The sequence below is a fragment of the Necator americanus genome, chromosome V, assembly GCF_031761385.1.
Source record: "Necator americanus strain Aroian chromosome V, whole genome shotgun sequence".
Lineage (NCBI taxonomy): Eukaryota > Metazoa > Nematoda > Chromadorea > Rhabditida > Ancylostomatidae > Necator > Necator americanus.
In genome coordinates, this window is record NC_087375.1 from 27,546,217 (window position 1) to 27,566,905 (window position 20,689).

At 40.1% G+C, this 20,689-nt stretch overlaps 2 protein-coding genes across 4 annotated transcripts; one reads left to right on the forward strand and one right to left on the reverse strand.

Annotated features, from left to right (window-relative positions):
• Positions 1-1,018: 1,018 nt before the first annotated feature.
• Positions 1,019-1,501, forward strand: RB195_015401 (uncharacterized protein; the record flags this gene model as incomplete). The annotated part of the gene is made up of 1 exon (XM_064206099.1): positions 1,019-1,501. The coding sequence occupies one exon, from the start codon at positions 1,019-1,021 to the stop codon at positions 1,499-1,501; it is 483 nt and encodes a 160-aa protein (XP_064061980.1).
• Positions 1,502-7,290: 5,789 nt separating this feature from the next.
• RB195_015402 (uncharacterized protein) lies at positions 7,291-12,491 on the reverse strand (the record flags this gene model as incomplete). 3 transcript variants are annotated; one of them, XM_064206100.1, is made up of 7 exons in its annotated part: positions 7,331-7,390; positions 7,579-7,791; positions 7,873-7,999; positions 11,734-11,819; positions 11,879-12,007; positions 12,149-12,304; positions 12,390-12,491. In XM_064206100.1, the coding sequence occupies 7 exons, from the start codon at positions 12,489-12,491 to the stop codon at positions 7,331-7,333; spliced, it is 873 nt and encodes a 290-aa protein (XP_064061983.1). The 3 variants fall into 3 exon arrangements, with proteins under 3 accessions (XP_064061981.1, XP_064061983.1, XP_064061982.1); XM_064206101.1 differs by lacking the exons at positions 11,734-11,819; positions 11,879-12,007 and adding an exon at positions 8,127-8,227 and having other exon boundaries at positions 7,291-7,390; positions 7,583-7,791; XM_064206102.1 differs by lacking the exons at positions 11,734-11,819; positions 11,879-12,007 and adding an exon at positions 8,127-8,227.
• Between the last annotated feature and the right edge of the window lie 8,198 nt (positions 12,492-20,689).

Here is a 20,689-nt window from a genome sequence, read left to right on the forward strand (position 1 = left end):
TGTCTTATGCTAAAACATCATTCTTTGATAACTAAGATATATGCATTCCTCCTTCTCAATACACTTTCCAAAAAAAGTCCAAGCAAATCATTCCTCACACACACATCTGGGGGTGCCGCAAGTAACTTCACAGTTCTAAAATTCAAAAAATTGTGGACATGATAAATACGAACAAAGCTGCAATTTTTGAAACTATTCAAATTTACAAAGTTCATACAACCCGGTGTTCTATCACAGGGAAAGACCGCCATGTTCAAAATCAGCGCTTACAATCAAACACGATTCGACATGAAACTTAAAATATTGGGTGAATTAGAAAATTTTCGCTTGATCTCAACGATAAAATTAACATATTTAGGACGAACTGATTAGATCAAATGAGCTTTTGTTCGATAACTTTTGTCGATTTGATGGCAACTTAACAATTCCGCAGTTGAGGAAATCCTTGTCCGTATCGAGAAGGAACTTCACCATTTTACTCACTCATTTTAACAAGCCACTCATGAGGCCGGTTCTGTAAAAACAAAAAAGTTTTGCAAATGTTTGAAAATGTGCTGGTCGCTTGGTGCCAGCCCTAATGGATTAAATTCATCAAAGCGGCACCACCGCTTGATGGCCCTGATGGATAGTTGATTAAAGGCGGGTGCGTTAGAACCACCCATTCTAGCTCACGGAAATTATGATGGGTCGTTAAAGGTGTGGGCAGCTTAGCCTTATCTTTATGGAATCAACACCTTTCCTACTAGCAAATTCCGACCGGTTCTAGCAGATTGCCTGCTTAGTTGATAGTTGCTCAATCTGATTAGTTGACAGTAGAGGTCCGCGCTGACTGTTTGGCCCGATTGAAGTAGCTCATAGTGGATTACTCCATTCCAGTCCCACCAAACATACAGCAAAACCTTCTTTCCTCCGGGGTTGGCGACCGTTTGGGCCAACTCATCGCCATTGGACTATAACCTTCCCAGAGTGTTCGTTTGCGTTGTGTCACCTTGAAATTACCGTCAAGTATGAACCAATAATGCAATATAACGATAAAGGAGAGAGACATTCCGAGTTTATCATGACAACTAAGACAACTCATGGGTACTCGCAATTTCAGAAGTCTTTCTCTCGACACCAGGCACAGGAGTCACCCGCTAGAAAGAACCATATTGAAATTGACCAAATCACCGTCAGTAAAGCGTTCTTTCAAGCGCAATTCGCTGTTGTGCCAGAATTCATTACGAGATCTTTCCTCCTTCAAAGAAGATTTTCATTGACACGGAGAGGAAAGAAAGCCGCGAAGTTCATAAAGGGAAGTCTCGAAACTATCATCGACTGGGACCTCTGCTGGTCGGCTTTTGCTAAAACCACCAGAGAATGCGTGTCTCCGGAAACTCTATTGTTGATACGTGAGGGTGAAGCTGTAGGAGCAACCACCTACTCACGTTCGAGTTCGCAGACGGATGCAGAGAATCGACAAAAGAAGAGCTCAAAGAGAGAAGAGCAGCAGATATGCTAAAGTAGCGGAAGCGAACAACGGCATTCGCTATGCCCGTCGAGAATTCGCCCATCTTATGAAGAAAACGACCGTTCCCGAAAGAATCAGGTCAGAACATCCGAACAACCTGGCACCAGTCCTGATCAACATACTGGCAAGGCTCTTCACTTGTCATCTTTCACAGGGCCATGTTTCTAATCAATGAAAAACTAGCAAAACCGAGCTGATGCACAAGGAGGAAGGCCAAGATGACATTGAGAATTATCTCCCAATTTGCGTACTATCTGTCACCTTCGAACTCTTCACAAGAGTAATCCTAAACATGATTGAAATAACATTAGTTAAAGGACAGCAGTGAGCAGACAGGGTTTTGAAAAGACTTCAGCACGATGGACCACATATATACTGTATCAAATCTCATGGACGTATCCCAAAAGGACTAGAAACTCCTGTGTCCTGTTTTCGTTGACTTTACTGCGCAGCTTTTCTCCTAATGGAAGAGGGGCGTCTCCACCCATTGATAACGCACATACTGGTGATAATTACATCTTTGAGTCTAAATTTGTATTAATTAAATAAAAAATTTCATATCCTTTTCAAAAGTGGGAAAAAGATAAGCAAAGACAGAAGAGAACTACGAAAATAATATGAGGACATCAAACACTCTGGAAGCCATATACAACTAAAAATTCATCTGTTTACATTACTTTAAATCGTTGCTTGGTTATGCATACTGCGATAACTACAAATTTCAGAAAAATCTTAATGTATCCCCTAATTCAGAATAGCGATGTGAGTTTATTTCCAGTCCACTTAAAATTTTGCTGACTTAGCTAACACTAAGAAAACGTGTTGGAAGAGTCGGTTGGCAAACCGTACAGTCTTCAGAGTGTTCGTTACTGAACACAGGTAATATGATGAAATTTAAAACATTCACTTACTGGATTCATAAAATCACATGTTGGTTCGCATCCGAAGCACCTTTCTAACACTTCATTCCGTCCACACATCACTGATGATCCCTGAGAGAGCGAATTGCTGTCTACGGGTATCCTCGGCGGTCGATCTGAAAACTTCTTCTTTTTGTATAATTTTTGTTAAGCAGTAGATTCAATTACGAACCCCCTGCCATAAGATTTATGCATTTCTCCTTCTCAGTACACTTTCCAAAAAAAGTCCGAGCGAATCCTTGCTTGCACACGCATCTGGGGTCGCCGCAAGTGACTATGCAGCCCTAAAATTGAACAAAAAGTGCCCATGATGAACTTAAGCAAAGTAGGAATTCTTAGAACTATCTAGGTCCACAGAATTAATACAACCCTTTGTCAATTAGTGCAGAAATTCCACAAATTTAGAGGTTAATTACGTTTAATGCTGAGACTTAATTACATTTATTGGTGAGACGTACTTTCGCACACGGTTTAAACTGGAAATTGAAGTTACATCGACATGCTCAAGTTTTAACTATTCAGAAAAATTGTTCTGCATTGCAAATCACAGAGTGAGAAAAAATGAAAATGTAGAGTAGCTGATGCACAAAAGTCCAAAATGCAACTTTCACTAGGTGAATATTCTCATTTATAATTGGTTTCTAAAGTGCCAAAATGGTTTCCATGAACAAAACCAAATTTCTATTTCCGCTGTGTACACAAAGCAAGGAGTTTCGAGCACTCCTCAGTGCTTGGAATAAAGGATAAAGGATAAAGTTCCTGGCGTTAATCAATCCGCTTGGATGCGCCCCCACGTTCACTTCAATTCAGAATCGTTTGAGGTTTACGAACGTGTATCTGGCCTATACAATGACTTGCGGTGGCTAGCCAATGTGTCAAGTCAGTGCTTTTATCCTCCCAGACAGGTCTGGTACCAATTTATCGATCCTGGAGGGATAAAAGGCTTGGTGAGCACTAGGGCGGATTCGAACCATAGAATGTAAGTTATTGTGGGAGAAAATCAGGAGCAAGAAAACTACCAGTCAAGAAAGAGATCAATGTGTTTCTAAACTCTTCGGCTTAGTGAAGGGCTACGCTGCTAAGCTTATTTATCCACACGATACTTGTCGAGTGTTTGAATGTTTGTTGGCTCTAAAGAGATCCGGAATCACATCGGCAATTTTCGACGAGCTCACACCGGAAATTGTACGAATGACCAAGAGTAAATATGCTCACTTCTTCGTTTTGCGCATGCTTAAGTACAGGACCAAAGACCAACGAAATACTATTATTAGAGCCTTTCGAGGACACACAGTTTCTCTCATGTGCGAATAGTCTTCGCGACAGAGGTCTTTGAATGCGTTTACAATGACTATGCAAATGCCCAACAAAGGTTCCATATTGTGTCGGAATTTTACGGAAATGAGTTCGTAATTTTCCACTCTGATAAGCCTCGAACGCTTGATGAGATTGTAGCTGAGGAACCATCTAAGAAGAAACTCATTATTCAGCATCTTGAGGAACAAATTTTTACATTGGTTGATAAGACAATAGTTCGACTTTCTCTATGCCATCGTCTACTGAAGAATTTTATTTGTCATTGTGATTCAGACCAACGCACGAATTTGATAGACTCCCTTAAGGATAGGATTCCAGAGCTTGTTCACACTGCAGATGGTGCTTGGAATATGTTGCTACAATCATGAAAACGGCAATACTTCTATGACTTCAAAAACTCTGAACACAATACACATACAAAGACTTTTTTAAATTCATTTATATTCCAGTTAGGCATGTGATGATTGTGGACCTCGGAAAACTCTATTTATCCTGAAGTAGTGGGGAGAGGTGTTACTTCACTCTACTTAGAACAAAGCTGATCTGCCCGACAGTGGGCCAGAACAAGTTGCAAGAGTCGGCTGGCAAACAGCACCCCTTGAGAGTTATATGGTAGTGGACTCAAGAGGAGTCAACGATGGGATTTGAAGGATTTACTTACTGGATTCAAATGATCACACGTTGGTTCGCATCAGAAACATGTTGTCAACAATTCGTTTGGTCCACATTGCACTGGTGATCTCTGAGAGGACGGAGGATAGTACACTGCTATGGGTGGTGAACAGGGTGGGTCCGAACAGTCGTCTTCCACCATAGTGCAATTAGTTCCCTCTGGACATTTAGTATCATCACAGCCGTCCGAAAGTTTCTATTTTCGGTGAACAGCTCTTGTTATGGTGTAGAGAAGTAGAGAATTTATTTTCAAATGCTTGCCCAGGGAATCAGGGGAAGATTCTTTTTGATCACTACCAGGAAATTCGATCGGCAGAATGCAGTTACCCTCCGGATCACGAACGAAGCCTTTGGCACTGACAAGCATCTACGCAGTCATGTCTGTAATCCTGAAAGCAATGCAATCAAAGCAATCAAAATAGAGCGATTGCAAACAATGTTTCCCTTATATTGCCATTGAAAGCACAAAAATCTTAGATTTTCATCGATTCATTGGTTGCGTTTCTCTACTCGTACTCCCGATTAATCTAGTTGTGCTGCTTGCAAACTACGTCCTGAATCTCATCTACCACCGGAGGGAAACTAACATCGGAATTTCCTCTGAGCACTGTCACAGACTTAATGTTGTTACATTCCCTCTGTGACAAGAATTTCACAATAACATTTCACAATCGCTATCGAAGCTTTTGTAAGGTAATGTTTACTGTTTCTTACTTCTCGACAAACACAAACAACTTGACTCGGAACAGAATTTAGAAATAACACACATATTGCGCTCTTTTTGTACGAAATCGAAATCAAAATAATTCTTGCCCATTGCTTCGTTATTCACTCATTATGTACTAGGGAAAGCAATGAAGTGAAAATAGAATGGATAAAGCATGAAGTACACGGCGTTGATCAAAACGATGTCAAATCAAAATCACGACGTAAGGATCTTATCTAGGTCGACTGGTGTAGCCCTGAGGTTCTTCTGAGCTGCTCTGCCGGCTACGAACTGCAGCACATTTCCTTTACTCCATGAATGGTCACCCCAACTAACGCGGCTGTTACCTAATTTGTCTGGGCAAATTAGGCAACAAGTCGTCAAAATGAACAAACGACTCACTCCAAAACAGCAGTTAGTATTACAATTCAAATGGATCTATCGTGTAATGATAATGTCACATGCTGCGAGCGTTCCTCTGTTATTTATTCTACCAGTCTGAGCGTCCAGCTAAAGCCGGACTTCAGACTTTCTGTGGTGTTCGCTCCACTCGGCATCACTGATTAATGAAAATAAATTAATAATAGTGACATTTTCTGTAAATTAGGATTGTGATTTTCTAACAACATTTTCTTCTCTTTCTTAAAGGAAATTTGGGCTAAAGATTCATAGTTTTCTTTGAAAATGCATCAGTTCTATATTTGGAGAACTTACAAACTTCAACTTAAACACTCTTTCGATACCTATGTAATATAGACACGACGTGGAATCATTACTCAAAGTATACGATTTCCTTTTGTTTCCTCCAACAGCTACCATAGAATGATGTTTCACATAAAATGAAGTGAATGACATCATCGTACTGATAAAGGTAGCGTTCCACTTCAGATCATGTAGACAGTTGGCTACTATATAAGCAACAGTAAGCATTCATGTTACCACTTTCTGAACAACGTAGGATCGTAGAGGTGAAAAGCAACGCGGAAATTGGATACGACTATGAAACGTTTGCGACATGCACACGAGATTACAGTGGGATATTTCTATGCCACGACACAGGAATTCGATGCCGCGGAACCAGTCGCATCCCCTTCTATAGCTGTCTGGGGCCGGTGGACCCGTTGCACCCACTTCTATACGTACCTGTCACGGGTGGACTCGTCGCACCCGCTTTTAAATGTATCTGGCGCCGATGGACCCGTCGAACCCGCTTCTATAGGTATCTGTCACCGATGCTTAGATCGTGTGAAGCTGAATATGATAGATGCGCGTTTATGTACGACTGATGCAATGGATAGAACCAAATGGAAGACAAGAAGCAGAAAGGCGGACCCTGCAACAACGCAGGACAAACTCTAGGAAGAAGAAGAAGCTATTTCTCGTCCTCCTTACTATTGAGAGTCCCCTCACGGTGTAAACAAGTAAGCGCTACGGCGATGCGTCTTCGAGAAGAGAACATATTTTGGTTCGGAATCCTCTACGTTGATGAAGTTGTCGAGAACAGACAGCTGCTGAGGCCTCGACAGAATTTGTATGTAATCTTCAACAGCATATAAAGTTGTTCAGCCTTCCAGAAGAAACCAGGACATTTGAGAATAAAAAAGGGTGATCTACTTATAAAAAACAAAAATTACAATTACTTGCAATTACTCAGCCACAACTACAACAACACTTATAAAAATAACAATTACAGAAGTTTCGCATAACAAAACTAAAACACAACACCGCTACTGAGTTCTGCCCAAATCCCCAAACGTCGGCATTCTTGGGAGCAAAATTAAATTTTGAAAACACTATTCGAAAGCAAACGAGCTTCTGATTTCACATATACTTCAAGAATTTAGCAGTGTAACCGTTTGAATTTGTGATTCATTGCGTAGGATTAGCTGCGTAGCCGCTCCTGGGCATCGGATGTCACCCCTACTGCTGTTCCAAACACTTTCCAATGGCTGAGTCATCATGCCAAGATTCAAGGGAAGTCGAACTTTCACACTTCTAATACTCTCATACTCGGAGAGTTGCTTGATGTGTTAGGAGAATGTCTGAAAACAAATCACAAGTTACCAACGAATTACGGACATTTATTTCGCTGTTAAACGCCAATATACACTGAACAAACGTTGCAACCACAAATACGGTTCCATATTATGAATGATAGCAGACAACTATCGGTAGGAAGTCGCCGCGACTACTGAAATAGTCTTTCTATCTCTTCGCAGGACATCCGTATATCCAATGAAACGTAACCAGGAAGTGCGCATTTGCCTGAAAAAATGCATTGAATGTAGTTTCAGCTTTTCTGGAATGCAGTATCCAGAGGTGTGTATCAAACTTAGAACAGTATAGTGTGAAGCAAACTAGTGTATAGGATAGAAGTATGAATGAATAACTACAACAGAAAATTGTGCAAGTTCAAGAAAAGCTGTGCACACACTGTGTAGCCGCAAACTTACACACTTTGAGAATGCCATGTGCAGTATAGGATTAAGCCCGCAGTACAACATCCAGTAAATGTTGATAGAAAAGTACGTCCACACTGACTCAGGTAGAAAAATGCTGTAGTAATGCCAACATGTGATTAGTGTAGTAAGTGTGAAAAACAATAGCGCTGCATGAACTACCAAAACAATTTCTCTACGTTTAACAGAGACAACTCCTCTTGTCATCTGAAGCATACCATAATTGCTCAGAAATCGTTTAAAACTGGTAATTAGTCGAAACGCGATCCTATGGTCCCGTTACCTTACCCTATAGATAGATACTGCTATCAGTATATAAACAAGAAATGTTAACCCAATACAGATAACAGACACAATATACTCAATTCCTGACATAACAACGCTAGCTTTGTTCGATCCATAAGACCATGAAAAGCTGAAAGCTAACGATAATATTGTGCAACTTGGAAGCAGTTTTTAAGAAACCATTGACTACTTTACAATATTTTAGAGACTATCCCTACATCTTTAAGCGACTAGCCGTTAAAGTGATCCTGTCGTACCCCAAGTCCTCTTCAGAAAGAGCAGAAGGCATCGGTGCCCAAAGCCACTCATAACGGTATGAATTCCAAGAAACTCTCGCTGGCGATTTCACATCATAGGGCTAGACGGTCGGTTCTAGTATAGGGGCGCGTACAATCTGCGTGACTCCGCCTATTCTTTCTCCCATCTTTGAAGCACTCTGAGCTATTCCTGCTCCACACTTTACCTTTACTGTCCGTATGTGATTGCTGAAAACTTCAGTCAGCATGTTAGTAGTCATAGTTTGACTGTGTGATGTTGACGATGTTCTCTTCCATTTCACACGTTTTCCACTCGGTAGATGTAACGAGCGATGACGAAATCGAGGAACGAGCCAGGGTGTTAAGAGCAGTTCTTTATATTCCGCATGACATAGAGAAGGCGTGCGAGAGGATTGTGCTTTGGTGATTGTTGGAGTTGTGCGCAGAAGAAACAAATCTGGAGAAGGCGGGCTGTGATCATTTTAATGACGACTTCTTATTCCTCTCTTAACAAAATTAATTCCTTGGAATGTATACAGATAACTTCAAAGAACTGCTATGTGCGGTAAATCTAGCTGCTGCCGAGGAATATTTTTTTTTTATTATAAACGCTCTTATTTTCCTAATTTCCTTTCCGTCTCGAAAGCTTTTATTTTCCAACTTGTTGCTTTTGCACAAAATAGGCATCGAGGACACAACACCATTTTTGCTTTATCAGCCATTCCAATTTTACCTTTTATTTCCAATTTATTTGTGCAACCAATAGTGAAGAAAACTGTAAAGTCAAAGTCCGAAAATGCGAAACTGTCATCATTTTTAGAAATTGTGACGTTCCATTCTTTCAATTAATTTCATTATTATGGTTATTTGTAAAAAAAAAAAGCGAGAGACCTGCTTTCAGTGCAAATAGAGCCGTTCTTAGAAAACAGATACGTTGAGTAAGCAACTCATCGACAAAAATTAACGGACTTTCAGAGGATTAGCAGAGAAATGCTATTAGCGCTTCCACATTGAAAAGGAAACATTGACTTCGCGTAGCAAATTTCAATTATTTTAACCCGAATCCGAAGAGAGGAAGAGGACAACTCTTAAACAATAGCTCGACTACGTTTAGAGTGAGATCATTTCCTGGTCGGATATTCAAAAATCTAGAACTGTGTTGGACATCACATTCAATTCTAATCGCTGTCCAATTCCTCTTAACTTGAAGGTACTGTCCCAGAAACGAAGTCTAGAAGTTCAGGCTCAACCGAAAATAGACGAAGCAAGTTTGTAAAACGAAGAAGTCAATAGGAAATTCCGTCAAATAACGTCGAATACTGGACAACAGATCAAGGGAGCTCAACGACATCAATTGTATTCAAAAGAAAACGCTTCAGCTCTTGATTCCAAAGCAGATCTTCGAATTTGCGTCTGCGAAGACAAGATCCACGTACAATTCTGTTTGTGCCGCCCGCGCACTACCGACTGGAGAAAGCGTGTGATGGGATTTGCATTTTAATTTTTGATTTTATGTTTTTAAAAATATTCTCAATATTTATAAAAATTAAACGTTTTTATTTCTTGAATCTTACATTTTTTGCCTTTTTTTTGAGTTTCTCTTATCTCACGTTCTTCCATTCCCTGTTCATGTACTAGTTGTTAGTCAGCAATTGTAATAAGAAAGGTGATTTTTTGAAGAGGATTTTTGGGAGTGCCGATTACAATCTGATTTCCTGTGCGAATGTCTCAGGAGAAATCTACACACAGTGCCGCTCCGCTGTCTTGCAGGAAAAAAAATTACACTAAGAACAAACTCTTGCTTTGAGAATCAATATGCATGTTATTCAAATAACAGAGAGGAGGGAAGGAGGGGGAGCGTGAAGGCAGTAAAAGGAGGAGTTGCAAGGAAAGAGGGGTCGTAAAGGAGTGTGCGCTGGGCAGCTGGGAATGGAGGATAGCATGATAACCAGGACAAAATATTACGTAGAATTAGACAATTACATACGTTGTAAAATAAACAATACAATAAATAAATAGTATTAAATGATTACATAAAAACAAAATATTAACAGTGTGGAAGTCCCAACACTTTGTTTAGAAAATGTACAACGAGTTGACAATGTAACAATGGGACGACACATGTTCGACACCCTGCTGAGCCAAACCTTTGCAAAACAGATAGAAACTTGAAATTACCGCTATAAAAGATAAAGAATTCAATTATACATTTATGGCAGCTTGAAAGCGGATTTAAGAAAATTCAATACGCAGTCATTTCGCTGTTTTTTTCGCTCCAAGTGTTTTTGGAATTTTGATGGGACAAAATTTGAGATTTTCCAATTTTTTTGGATTTGTCCTATCAAAATCTTGAGAAGATCAGATGATTCAAAAATGAGAAATTTCGAAAGGTAGGGATTTCCTTAGTTTTCCTAAAAAAATAGGCTGATTCATCAAAACGCCTCCTCATTTTTCTGGAATGGGAAAGCATGCCAAAATCCCAACTTTTGCACGCGCCCTGAAAAATGATTTCGAATAAGACTCAAAAAATCAGAGTAATTTAGGCGAAGCAAAAAGAAAAAAGAAGCTTCCAGTATGTTGTAACCGAGGATTTTCTCTATAAGGTGCTACATCACCTGAATTCAAGGACCTTGTAGTTGGAAATGCCATTCTTCCCATCTCTGTCTCGCCAAAATTCCAAGAAGACTAGGGGGTGTGAAAAAAACAGCGATATAACTGGGAAGAGACATCTGATCCAGGACAGCCTTGAGAGGAAATTGCATCATCTCAGCTGAGGCGCGATCGCGAGATCAGGTGAGACAATCCTGCAAATTTGAGAGAGTATTTCAACGTCTTGGTGAACGGACAAGGACCATTAGTACCTGAACACGAGTGGTTCTTGCACCATTTGCATGTCCCTTGGTCGATTTACGATACGATAAAAATATTCAGCAAAGATGTGCCGAGGCCACTTCTGCATTCAAGTATTTAACGAAGCATTGGTGGCCGGTACCCATTGCCAACAAATTCAAACTGCGTCTCCATCTATCCGCAATTTGTCACATAGTTATGTACGGATCGGAGACGTGGGTAGCAACGAGGATGGGGAACCTCGACTGTAAGGGGAACAAACTGCTCAGATAGATGCCTGGCTAGTATTGGCATTTATGCCGAAATATCCGTCAGCCGTTTAAGTCACGAAGATAGAACAACGGACGAGGGATTTCGAATTTCAAAGCTTGTATGTTACAGTTTGTTACTTCTTTCTTATCCAATGAAATCGCAAGGATGCCCATCTTGCGCAGAAATGTGTACTGACAACTTCAAAGAACTGTTCCGTTAAGTCGAAATTCGAGAAATGCAAAACATATGTCTATAATAAAGGATCCCTTGGTATATATTAGCAGAAAACGTAGCTTTCACTTTGAAATTTTCCCTTTACTATTGCCGTAGATTTTGTGAGACAAAAGCAAGTAACCTGCTATTCGACCAAATAAGTCAGCTGTGAGTAGAAATGTAAAGTGCAAGCAACCTGCTGATTATAAAATCAACAGAGAATGAGCAATTACGGGTCTCTCATATCTAGCTTTGCTTTGTCTTGCTAAGTGTATAGTGTAGTGACCAGCACCTCTCTGGATAATACATTACGTTCGCGAAGGTAAGTAGACATATACAGAAACCAAAACAATACAAGAAACTAAGAGCAACAGCTATCTGAAATGAGGGCATAGAATATTTTTGAGTTTCACCTACGAATGTGCCAAAATTTTTACCTTCATTAACCACGGAATTCTCCCTTCAGCGTCTATGATCTTTCGAAAAGTTAGAAACCTGTTTATGGCAATAATAAAAGTCAGAGGAAACAGTCCAACCCATCCGGAGTTTATCACTGCTCCAAGCACCTATAAATTTGCGTTGGAACGAAGTCTGAGAAATGCTTTTACATTCTAGAGTACAGTTCTCTTCAAAGGCAGCTGTAAGATAACAGAACGCAGTGCTATTGTTCAACCAATTCGAGCATTCTACAAATTCTTTCGGCTAACCTGAGAAAGGTAAGGATAGTTGTGATTAATGTCTTTGTGTATTGTCAGAATACCGCTGGATATATGAGCAAGTAATTGTGTGCAGTCTAACAAGCCAAGAAAAATCATCAGTCGAAAGGCTTGTAACTTCCGGAATTCGTTGTCTCTGAGCAAAACCTTAATTAAGAGATTGATAAATCACAGTCAAACGCCCACACGAGCAATATTTCGAAGTTAAATACAACTGACGGTAAAGACTCACCAAGTTGTAAACTATATAAATTAGTAATAAAGCTGTTGCAAACAGGAAATAGGTGATGCCGACGAAAAGAGATTCTTGGAATGACACTGTTTCATTTCCCATCAATGAATGAAGACGAAGCTCCAAAAAACAGATTATGGTCAAGAACATGGAATAAAAACGCAATGCAGCAAGGAGTGACCGGCTATCGAAGCAAGTTAACGTTACTTGTTCCACACATACAGAGAGACCCTCTTCTCTGCAAGCTTGGAGCAGGATTATGATGCAACTACGCGCAGGCGATTGCGTACATAGCAGTTTTACATCACTTGTAAATGAGAGCGAGGTTCTCACGATTAATAATATTTGTCTTTTCGCCAAATAATATTTGCCTTCCCAGCCTAAAAGAAGTAAGACGAGTTGAGACAACTTAAGTGGATTGATACGCGACTTTATCCTCTTTCTGTAATTCACTTTTTGTATGCGGGTCAGTAATCAATCATCACAAATCAGTAGTAAAATTTTGTAGGCTGTCGTAAGAAAGTGAGAGATAGAAAAAAAGAAATAAACAGGATTGGCTAAGAGGTCCAAAAGGTTGCCGTAAGAGGGAAAAACAAAAGTTTATTTTTGTTTTCGTCGTATGATGTTGCTTAATTTTTTTTGAAAATTGAAACTGCTATTAGAAAATTCAGGTATTCTTGATGTGCTTGCTGCGTAGATGATCTATGAGTGTAATTTAATAGTAGAACTAAACTAAGTTCATTTTTCTTCAAAAATGTTCTTTTTTTCTAAGAGCTTTTACATAGTTATTGAGAAAAGAATAAGCTAATCTAAGATATCATACGCAAGGAGCTTATTTGTTTCTGACTTTGGTAATTTCACATAATTTGCGAAATTCTCATAACAAACAAAGTTCTAACATAAGCTGATCGACTCACTTAGATATTGCAGAAATTACATTAGTTGAAAAACAATGTTTGGTGAAAATACTGCTCATACTTGTAATTATAAGTCTCATAAGGTTTCATTCACTGATTCGTTAAGGTTGAAAATGACCGAACTTAAACCTAAGAAACAATGACCACCTTAGAACCCAAAAAACCAAATTTCTTAACTTCTGACACAGATGAAGTTGAAGTTGTTCAGATGAAGCTGATAGAGTCTCTGCATACGTTTCCATATTTCAAAAGACGAATAGGCTAGACTCTCAGAACAGGTTCTTCTTCTCGCTCAACTCGCTGATTCCAGAAGATTGGCATCTAGTATTTATCTAATCCAACTTATTGAAGTTATACCCCAAAAGTCACGAAGACGGTGTTATAACTTTCGAAAAACAGACAATTTATCTTTGATCCCCTAATAGAAAGTCGAACAACATTGAAGGGCACTTTTCCGGAGCACTTACAGTATTGCCTTCTTGCCATAGTTGGATAGAGTTTAAGACGCAGTTTGCAAATACAACAACAAAAACAAAGACACCTATGAGAAATCCAGGAATCTGACGCCCAGAGAGAGAGTCATATGAGGCTTCGGTTTACCAAACAGAAAAACCTTTAAAAATGTATAGAAGAAATGGAAAGAAAACGGAAAAGGTGTACTCTTGGTGAAGTCACTCGACTTCACAACTGTTCACACTACACAGGGCATGGAACCTACTTCACTTGGCATAAATTCGTAAGTCGTGCGGGTGTGAAAAGTTGTTTCGCGAATGATATCTGGCCTGGATGCCTCTTACTTCTAAGTCCATGAAAGATGGAGCTTCTTCATGAAACATTTTTTGAACATATTTTCATGAAACAAATGTCATTCCTAAGCTATTTGCTTATTACTCGACTTCCAAAGCCAAGAACGCTTCCACACGCTTAAAGTCACAGTTTGTTCTTTAAAGTAACCTTGCATTTTGAACATTGTCGTTATTTTTCTACCAATCTGAATGTCCGGCTAAAGCCAGACTTCAGACTTTCGGTGATTTCAGCTTCGCTCCCCTTGACTGATCAATGAAAGTTAATAGTAGTGGTGTTTTCTGTAAAATTAGATTTCTGTTTTTTTAACAACGCTTTCCTTCTCTTCTTTAAATTATAAATTAAGGCGAAAGATTAAGGAGTTTTCCTTCTAAACGCGTCAATTCTACATTTGAAGAATATTCGACCATCAGCTACAAACACTCCTTCGATGCCAGAACAATATAGATACAATTTGAAAGCATTACTCGAAGTATGGGTTTTCCTCCTGTTTTCCCCCCAACAGTTATCAAAGAATGATGTTTTGGCATAAAATGACGTTAAAGACATCATCCTACTTATAAAGATAACGTTCCACGTCAGGTCACATAAACATCTTCCTACTATTTAAACAGCCGTTTGCATGCGAGTTTCCACTTTCTGAGAACGGCATGCTACAAACTTGAGGCGAAGGGAGAAGGAAATAGGCGCGCGGAGGAGTTATAAAGGTGAAGAGCAAAGCGCCCAGTGGTCACGGCTGTGAAAAGGCTCCAACCATTTATCTTTTGCGTCATGCGCACTAAGTTATTGCGCACCAACGACCGGGACGCCGGTGGATCCGTCGCGCCCCATATTATGGATATCTGGCGCCGGCGCACCAATCTTACGCCGTTGCACCCGTCGCACCCCCTGTAGGTACCTGGCGCCGGTGGATCCGTCGCACTCCCTTCCATAGGTATCTGGGCGCTGTTGGACCCGTCGCACCTCTTTCCATAGGTATCTGGCGCCGGTGGACCCGTCGCACCCCCTTCTTTAGGTTTCTGGAGTCGAGCAAACAACTCGACACCAGTGGACCCGTCGCACCCCATTTTCGAATTTCGTGACTGACACACACACACCTGACAGAATAAGCCCGTTATTATATATCATGATATCATGATTTTCGAAGGTATTTTCAAAGTATTTTTAAAGTACATGCTTACTTCGAAAGAAAAAAGGCAGCAGATCAGTATTATTGGACGACGCACAGTTACAACCTTCCCCTAGTCTGGAAACCAAAACAGAAGGAAGTAATTAATGAAATGACCGGTGCTCCCAAAGAAAACATAGCTGTGGTACTTCAAAACTAATCATTGGAACAGAATTTAGCGCATTTTCAAAAAGCGACCTACAAGAGAGAAGAGCAGAAGAGTTGGCTGAAGCGACGCAGGTGCGAAAGAGCATCCGCTATGCGAGTCGAAATTTCGCCACCCTCACCCGCAACTTCTCTTCGGAACCCGGATGGTACAAAGATTGCAGCGATAATGAGTCTTAGACGGCCATGCCCACTTGCCTCCTCACCATCTGTGGTTAAACGGACATGTCATTCCAGAGATTCTCCTGTCCGAATACGATATGCTGCCATATCGATAGGAAATCGTACGAACCAACTGGATAAGATCTGAACATCTAAATAATCTTTCGCCAGTTCTTATCAACACTCCGGCGAAACTCTTTAGTGGTCGGAATGCAAGGTTCCTAAACAACGGAAGACTACCAAGACAGCCTTGTTGCATAAGAAATCCACATGCTATCGGCAACAATCGCCCAATCTGTTAACTATCCGTCATTTAAAAACTCTTTACAATAGTGATCCTTATTAGGTTCGGAAAAGTGCTAGATGAAGGACAGCCATGTCACAGCAAGTAGGGTTTCAAAAGGGATTCGCCACAGTAGAGCACATTCGAATTGTCTCGAAACTCAGCGAGGTATGGCAAAGGCACAAGATGTGGTTATATCCACCTTCATCCTCCTGCTGAACACAGTAAAGTAATAAAGGGTTACACAGTAACTTCACCACCGGAACTTTGTCATTCTACAAGAATATCATCATCGACGCAAAGAAAGGGCTCTGAAAGAGTGTCACAATTCCTCCTGAAATATTCACTGGTACTCTTGAGAACGCAACGCGAAAGCTGAAATAAGAAGACATGGGCGTAAGGGGTAAGGGTCGACCGTTGCACCGTCTGCCCTTTGCTGATGATATCGTTCTGATGACATCTCGCAACAGCAGAGCAGCGAAACATGTGGAGGTATCGCTCATCAGCTGAATCTGCAAAAGAAGTTCATGTGAAACGAATGATCCAATTACGCTCAAAGGCTCGCTCATTTCCGAATGGAACAGCTACGTTTATCTGGACCAGAAACCGGACATGAAGAACGGCCTAATCCTCGAAATGAGCAGGAGAAAACGGAGAGGAGCTTAGGGAGCGCGAAAGAACATAGATGATGTTGTGCCCTCCTCCGTGCTCACCTCCTTAACAATACCGTGCTTCCTACTTTAAGCTTTGCTTCGAATACCTGAGCACTTCGCAAGCAGCAGGAAAAGCGGTGAACGTCTTGAACTCTCAATCGAAGGAGTGATGCTAGGATTATGCCGTTCTAGGTGGATCTGACACGCGAACACATCAATGGCAACCGTCACAACAAAGCCGTGAGCGACTGACTTTTACACGGTATTAGGCAGATTACAAGAGGACCGCCAAACGGATGGTCAGATTGCTTCATAAATTCCTTCGAGAAAAATTTCGATGCTCTTCGTGTCCTATGCGAAAGAAGAAATCAACGGGCGATTCTGGCACGCGATCAGTTCAAATGAAAGAAGCACTGGCGCCCGCTTGAGCAGTTCGATGATCAAAGGGAGTCAGGGTGGTCAAGGTGATCAGGGTCCAAGAAACTATTTAATTATTGATGGGAACAGATGTTCCACATTTGATTTGCTTCTCCCATGCACATAACACATTTTAGAAAACATAACAAATTTGGAAAAAAAAGGGAAACGAAGGGAAACGCAGCGTAAAATTGCGTGAACAAAGGTAAAATATCGGATAGCAGGAAAACAAAGCAAAAAAGGTTCAAAAGATAAAAAAGAACAAAAATTTACTTGAATGAAGTCCATGTTTCATATTCCAAGTTTTTTCAATAAGTTACGTTTTTGTACAGAAAACTTCACTTTCCTTTTTAGCTCTACGTTTAAATAACTGGGTTCTTCTTTCCGTTGATGACATCCATTGCATCCCTAACGTACTGAGCAGATCAAATATTTTACAAGTGAATTTCCCTAATTTTATGTTCGAGACGAACAAAAAATTTACCTACTAAGCCAGATAAATAAAAAATTGAGTTTTCTGTCGCAAACGGAATTTCGACATTAACAGAGTAGCATGACAAAACAGTTATAACTTTCTCATAGTCTGGAAAAAACAACAAAAAGAAGTAATTAATCCGGAGTGACAGGCGCTCCCAACACACAACACAGCTGTGGCATACGGTTATGAAAACCAATTTTCAGTGAGTGTTCAAAAGACGAGTTAAGCAGTTTTGGGAAGGTTGAGTGGTGGGGAAAAAGTTACGGTTTCGACTCGATTCTTTTCGTAATACATTTGGTGCGAAGACGGAAATGAAATCAGGTGAGTCAGAAAATACTCAGAGATTCAAAAAAATAGAGAAGAATAAGGATATACTTGAAATCTTCCTAAGTTCTATCAAGTTAGGTAGATTATTCTTTATTTTACCGACTTTAAACCACTGCACTCCATTTTTGCAGGCGCAGATTCATTTCAGAACTACTTCAGAACTGAGCAAATCCAATATTATTTAAATAAACTACCTTAAATTATGTCCAACACGCACGAAATACTCTCATTCATTGAATTACACTGATAAAAGATTGAGCTTTTTTGTTGCGAACTAAGGTTTGGTGTGAAGAGTGACAACCGTATGCGTCGTAAGGGATCCTGCCATTGACAAAAACAGGATTTTATTTTCATAGAGCATCTTTTATTTCTGTTTAGACTTCCTTTTTTGTATTCCCTCTCATTGAGGAAATATGCACACTGAATTTTTATTATGTAAAAACTATTGTAGAAAACACTATTAAAATTAGCGTGTAATCTACCTATAGAAATAAGAACAACAATTAAATTGAAGGCGCTTTACGATAACATCTGGATTATACTTTTGACACTGAGAGTTTCGCACTTAAGCAGACAACACATTTTTTTTGTAGCATGCAGATAACTGAGTGAAAGCAGAATTACTTTTCGATAGGTGATTTCTGAGTATCGAAATTGTCACCGCTACAATTTACAGTAGTTTAACAACTAAAGGAAGCGTAGCATCTAACTCTGTTTTCACTCTACCTCTTCCCATGCTTGTCGTTTGGAAAGAGCTACTTGATAACTCCCAATTAGAGCATAGCAAATGAACATAACGAATTTGTTGTCTTTTTCAAGTATCCAAGCGAGTCTTTGGAATGGCGAGACTCGACAATGCGAATATTGTGACTACATATCAGCGGACGGAGACTACGAGTTATGTAGACAAATCAAAGACAAATATATAGACAAAGCAGACAAATCACTTTCAAAAGAATTTCTTGAGATTCAGTTCCCACGTGACACCCGTAACTACAAACCAGCGATGAGAGTTGAGATACTAGTCGTAACCATGTTGAAAGAAGTGTGGAACTGCTATCTACAACTTGGACTTAAATACATTAACTTGTGACGTAAAATGGTTGCGTTCTGGCCTCATAACAAAATATATTAAGGGCATCACTCCACGAATCTGAGGTGGTGCGGATTTCAAGTGGAGTATTTGTATACGGGATAGTAAATAATGGAGAAGGGGGTGATTCCGTCCATTTCTTCCTAATTGAAAAACGGCCCGGAACATACGGTTTCGGGCGTTCTGGCGCACTATTTTCCACTAGGAGTTCGACTGGAGCGCGCCGGCCCTGTGCGGCGCCGCATCTTTCGTGCCATTTTTATTACGCCAATTAGCAAGAAATGGACGGAATCACCCACCTCTCGATAACCTACGATGACGTATACGAATACTCCACCTGAAATCCGTACCACTCCAGATTCGTGGGGTGATGCCTTTAACGTTGACTAGCTGAACAAGGCAAAAGGTATGCGAGCTATTTAGTAGCTGAAGCAAAATGATTGCGAGTTAATTTTTCAAATTCAAAATCTGTGTGCCATGATCTCCAAGAACGGTAGAGACTTGTGGGTAGATATGCATCAGTGTACAAAATAAGTAAGTGGGTCGGTGTTACTTTTATCAACGTGACTAATAATATTAAAAAGAGTTCACCGTCAGATCTACCCGAAATCATCATTTCTCTCCTTCTCTTATATTGAGAGATATAGAGAGAAGTGAACAAGTAGCGCTGTGACCACATGGTCCGTTTCGATTCCTCTAAGCTGACCTCAGATGTCGAGCGAAGGCAGTCGCCGAGAACTCGCCAGATTTTCTCATTTCTCATCCTACAAGCTCATGTTATAGTGATCTCTTAATTTTATCAAATCCTACTTTTTTCGGATCATTAAAGTGGGGTGCCAGGTGGAGAACGTTTTTGTTTTCAACTGCAGTTGCTTTTTGCTTCCTTTTTGCTTTTTTTATATGACAATAAATCCGTTGAAGTTAGGATTGGCGACTTGTATGGGGAAGGAGCAATGTAGCAATGCACAAAATAAGCGCTCCCTGTTTTCCTTTGTGCATGAAGATAGAGAATTTTGGCGCCTTTCCCCTCTTCCCCTCCCCCTCCGAAAAAAAAGAATAACACTCCGACCAACTGAATTAACGTGGAAAGAGGGAAGCATCATTTTTTCCGTTTTCTTCTTAAAAACAAAAAATTTCTGCAAAATATTCAACAGCGTTCTCTCCACTGTTGTTCTTAACATCATTTCCAACAAGTTCCTCACATTAATCGATTGTGTTTTTATGCCGTGTTTTGTTTTTTTTTTACGTTTTCTTCGATGTTCTTCTACATGCTTTTCAGATCTTTTTGTTCCTTTATGATTTTTGCATGCCTCATTCATTGCGCAGCATGGATCCCATAAGCAGTGGTCAAGGCTCAGGAAACTGGAAAAGCTGGGCTCAGTGAAATTAAATGGTCAGAATAGGACTGTTCTGTAGAGTAAGAAGTTCTCTATTGAATGGTTTATGGCATTCTGAAATGTTTTTCTTATTTTTACGTGTATTTTTCTCTTGAAAAAAGAAACTGCCAATGATATGTTCAGAACCGACTTGTTTGGATTATCACACTACACAATAAATAAAAAAACGAAACATGATGACTTCCTCTATATTCTCTTCTTACATGTGCTTACATCAAAGCTCAATATTCAGAATGTGTAACCAAAGGTGTAACTCAAACTGTAACTCAACCTCTCAATCTCGTCAACTGTAAACTCATCGCAGGTTGGTTCATACAAATTTCCCCACAATTGTCCCGTGCAGTGTGCGTGCTAGGTTTTGTACTAACTGCCATCTGATTGTTTTCGTATCACGACGTTCTTCTCCATACAAAGGATAAAGTCACGGCGTTAATCA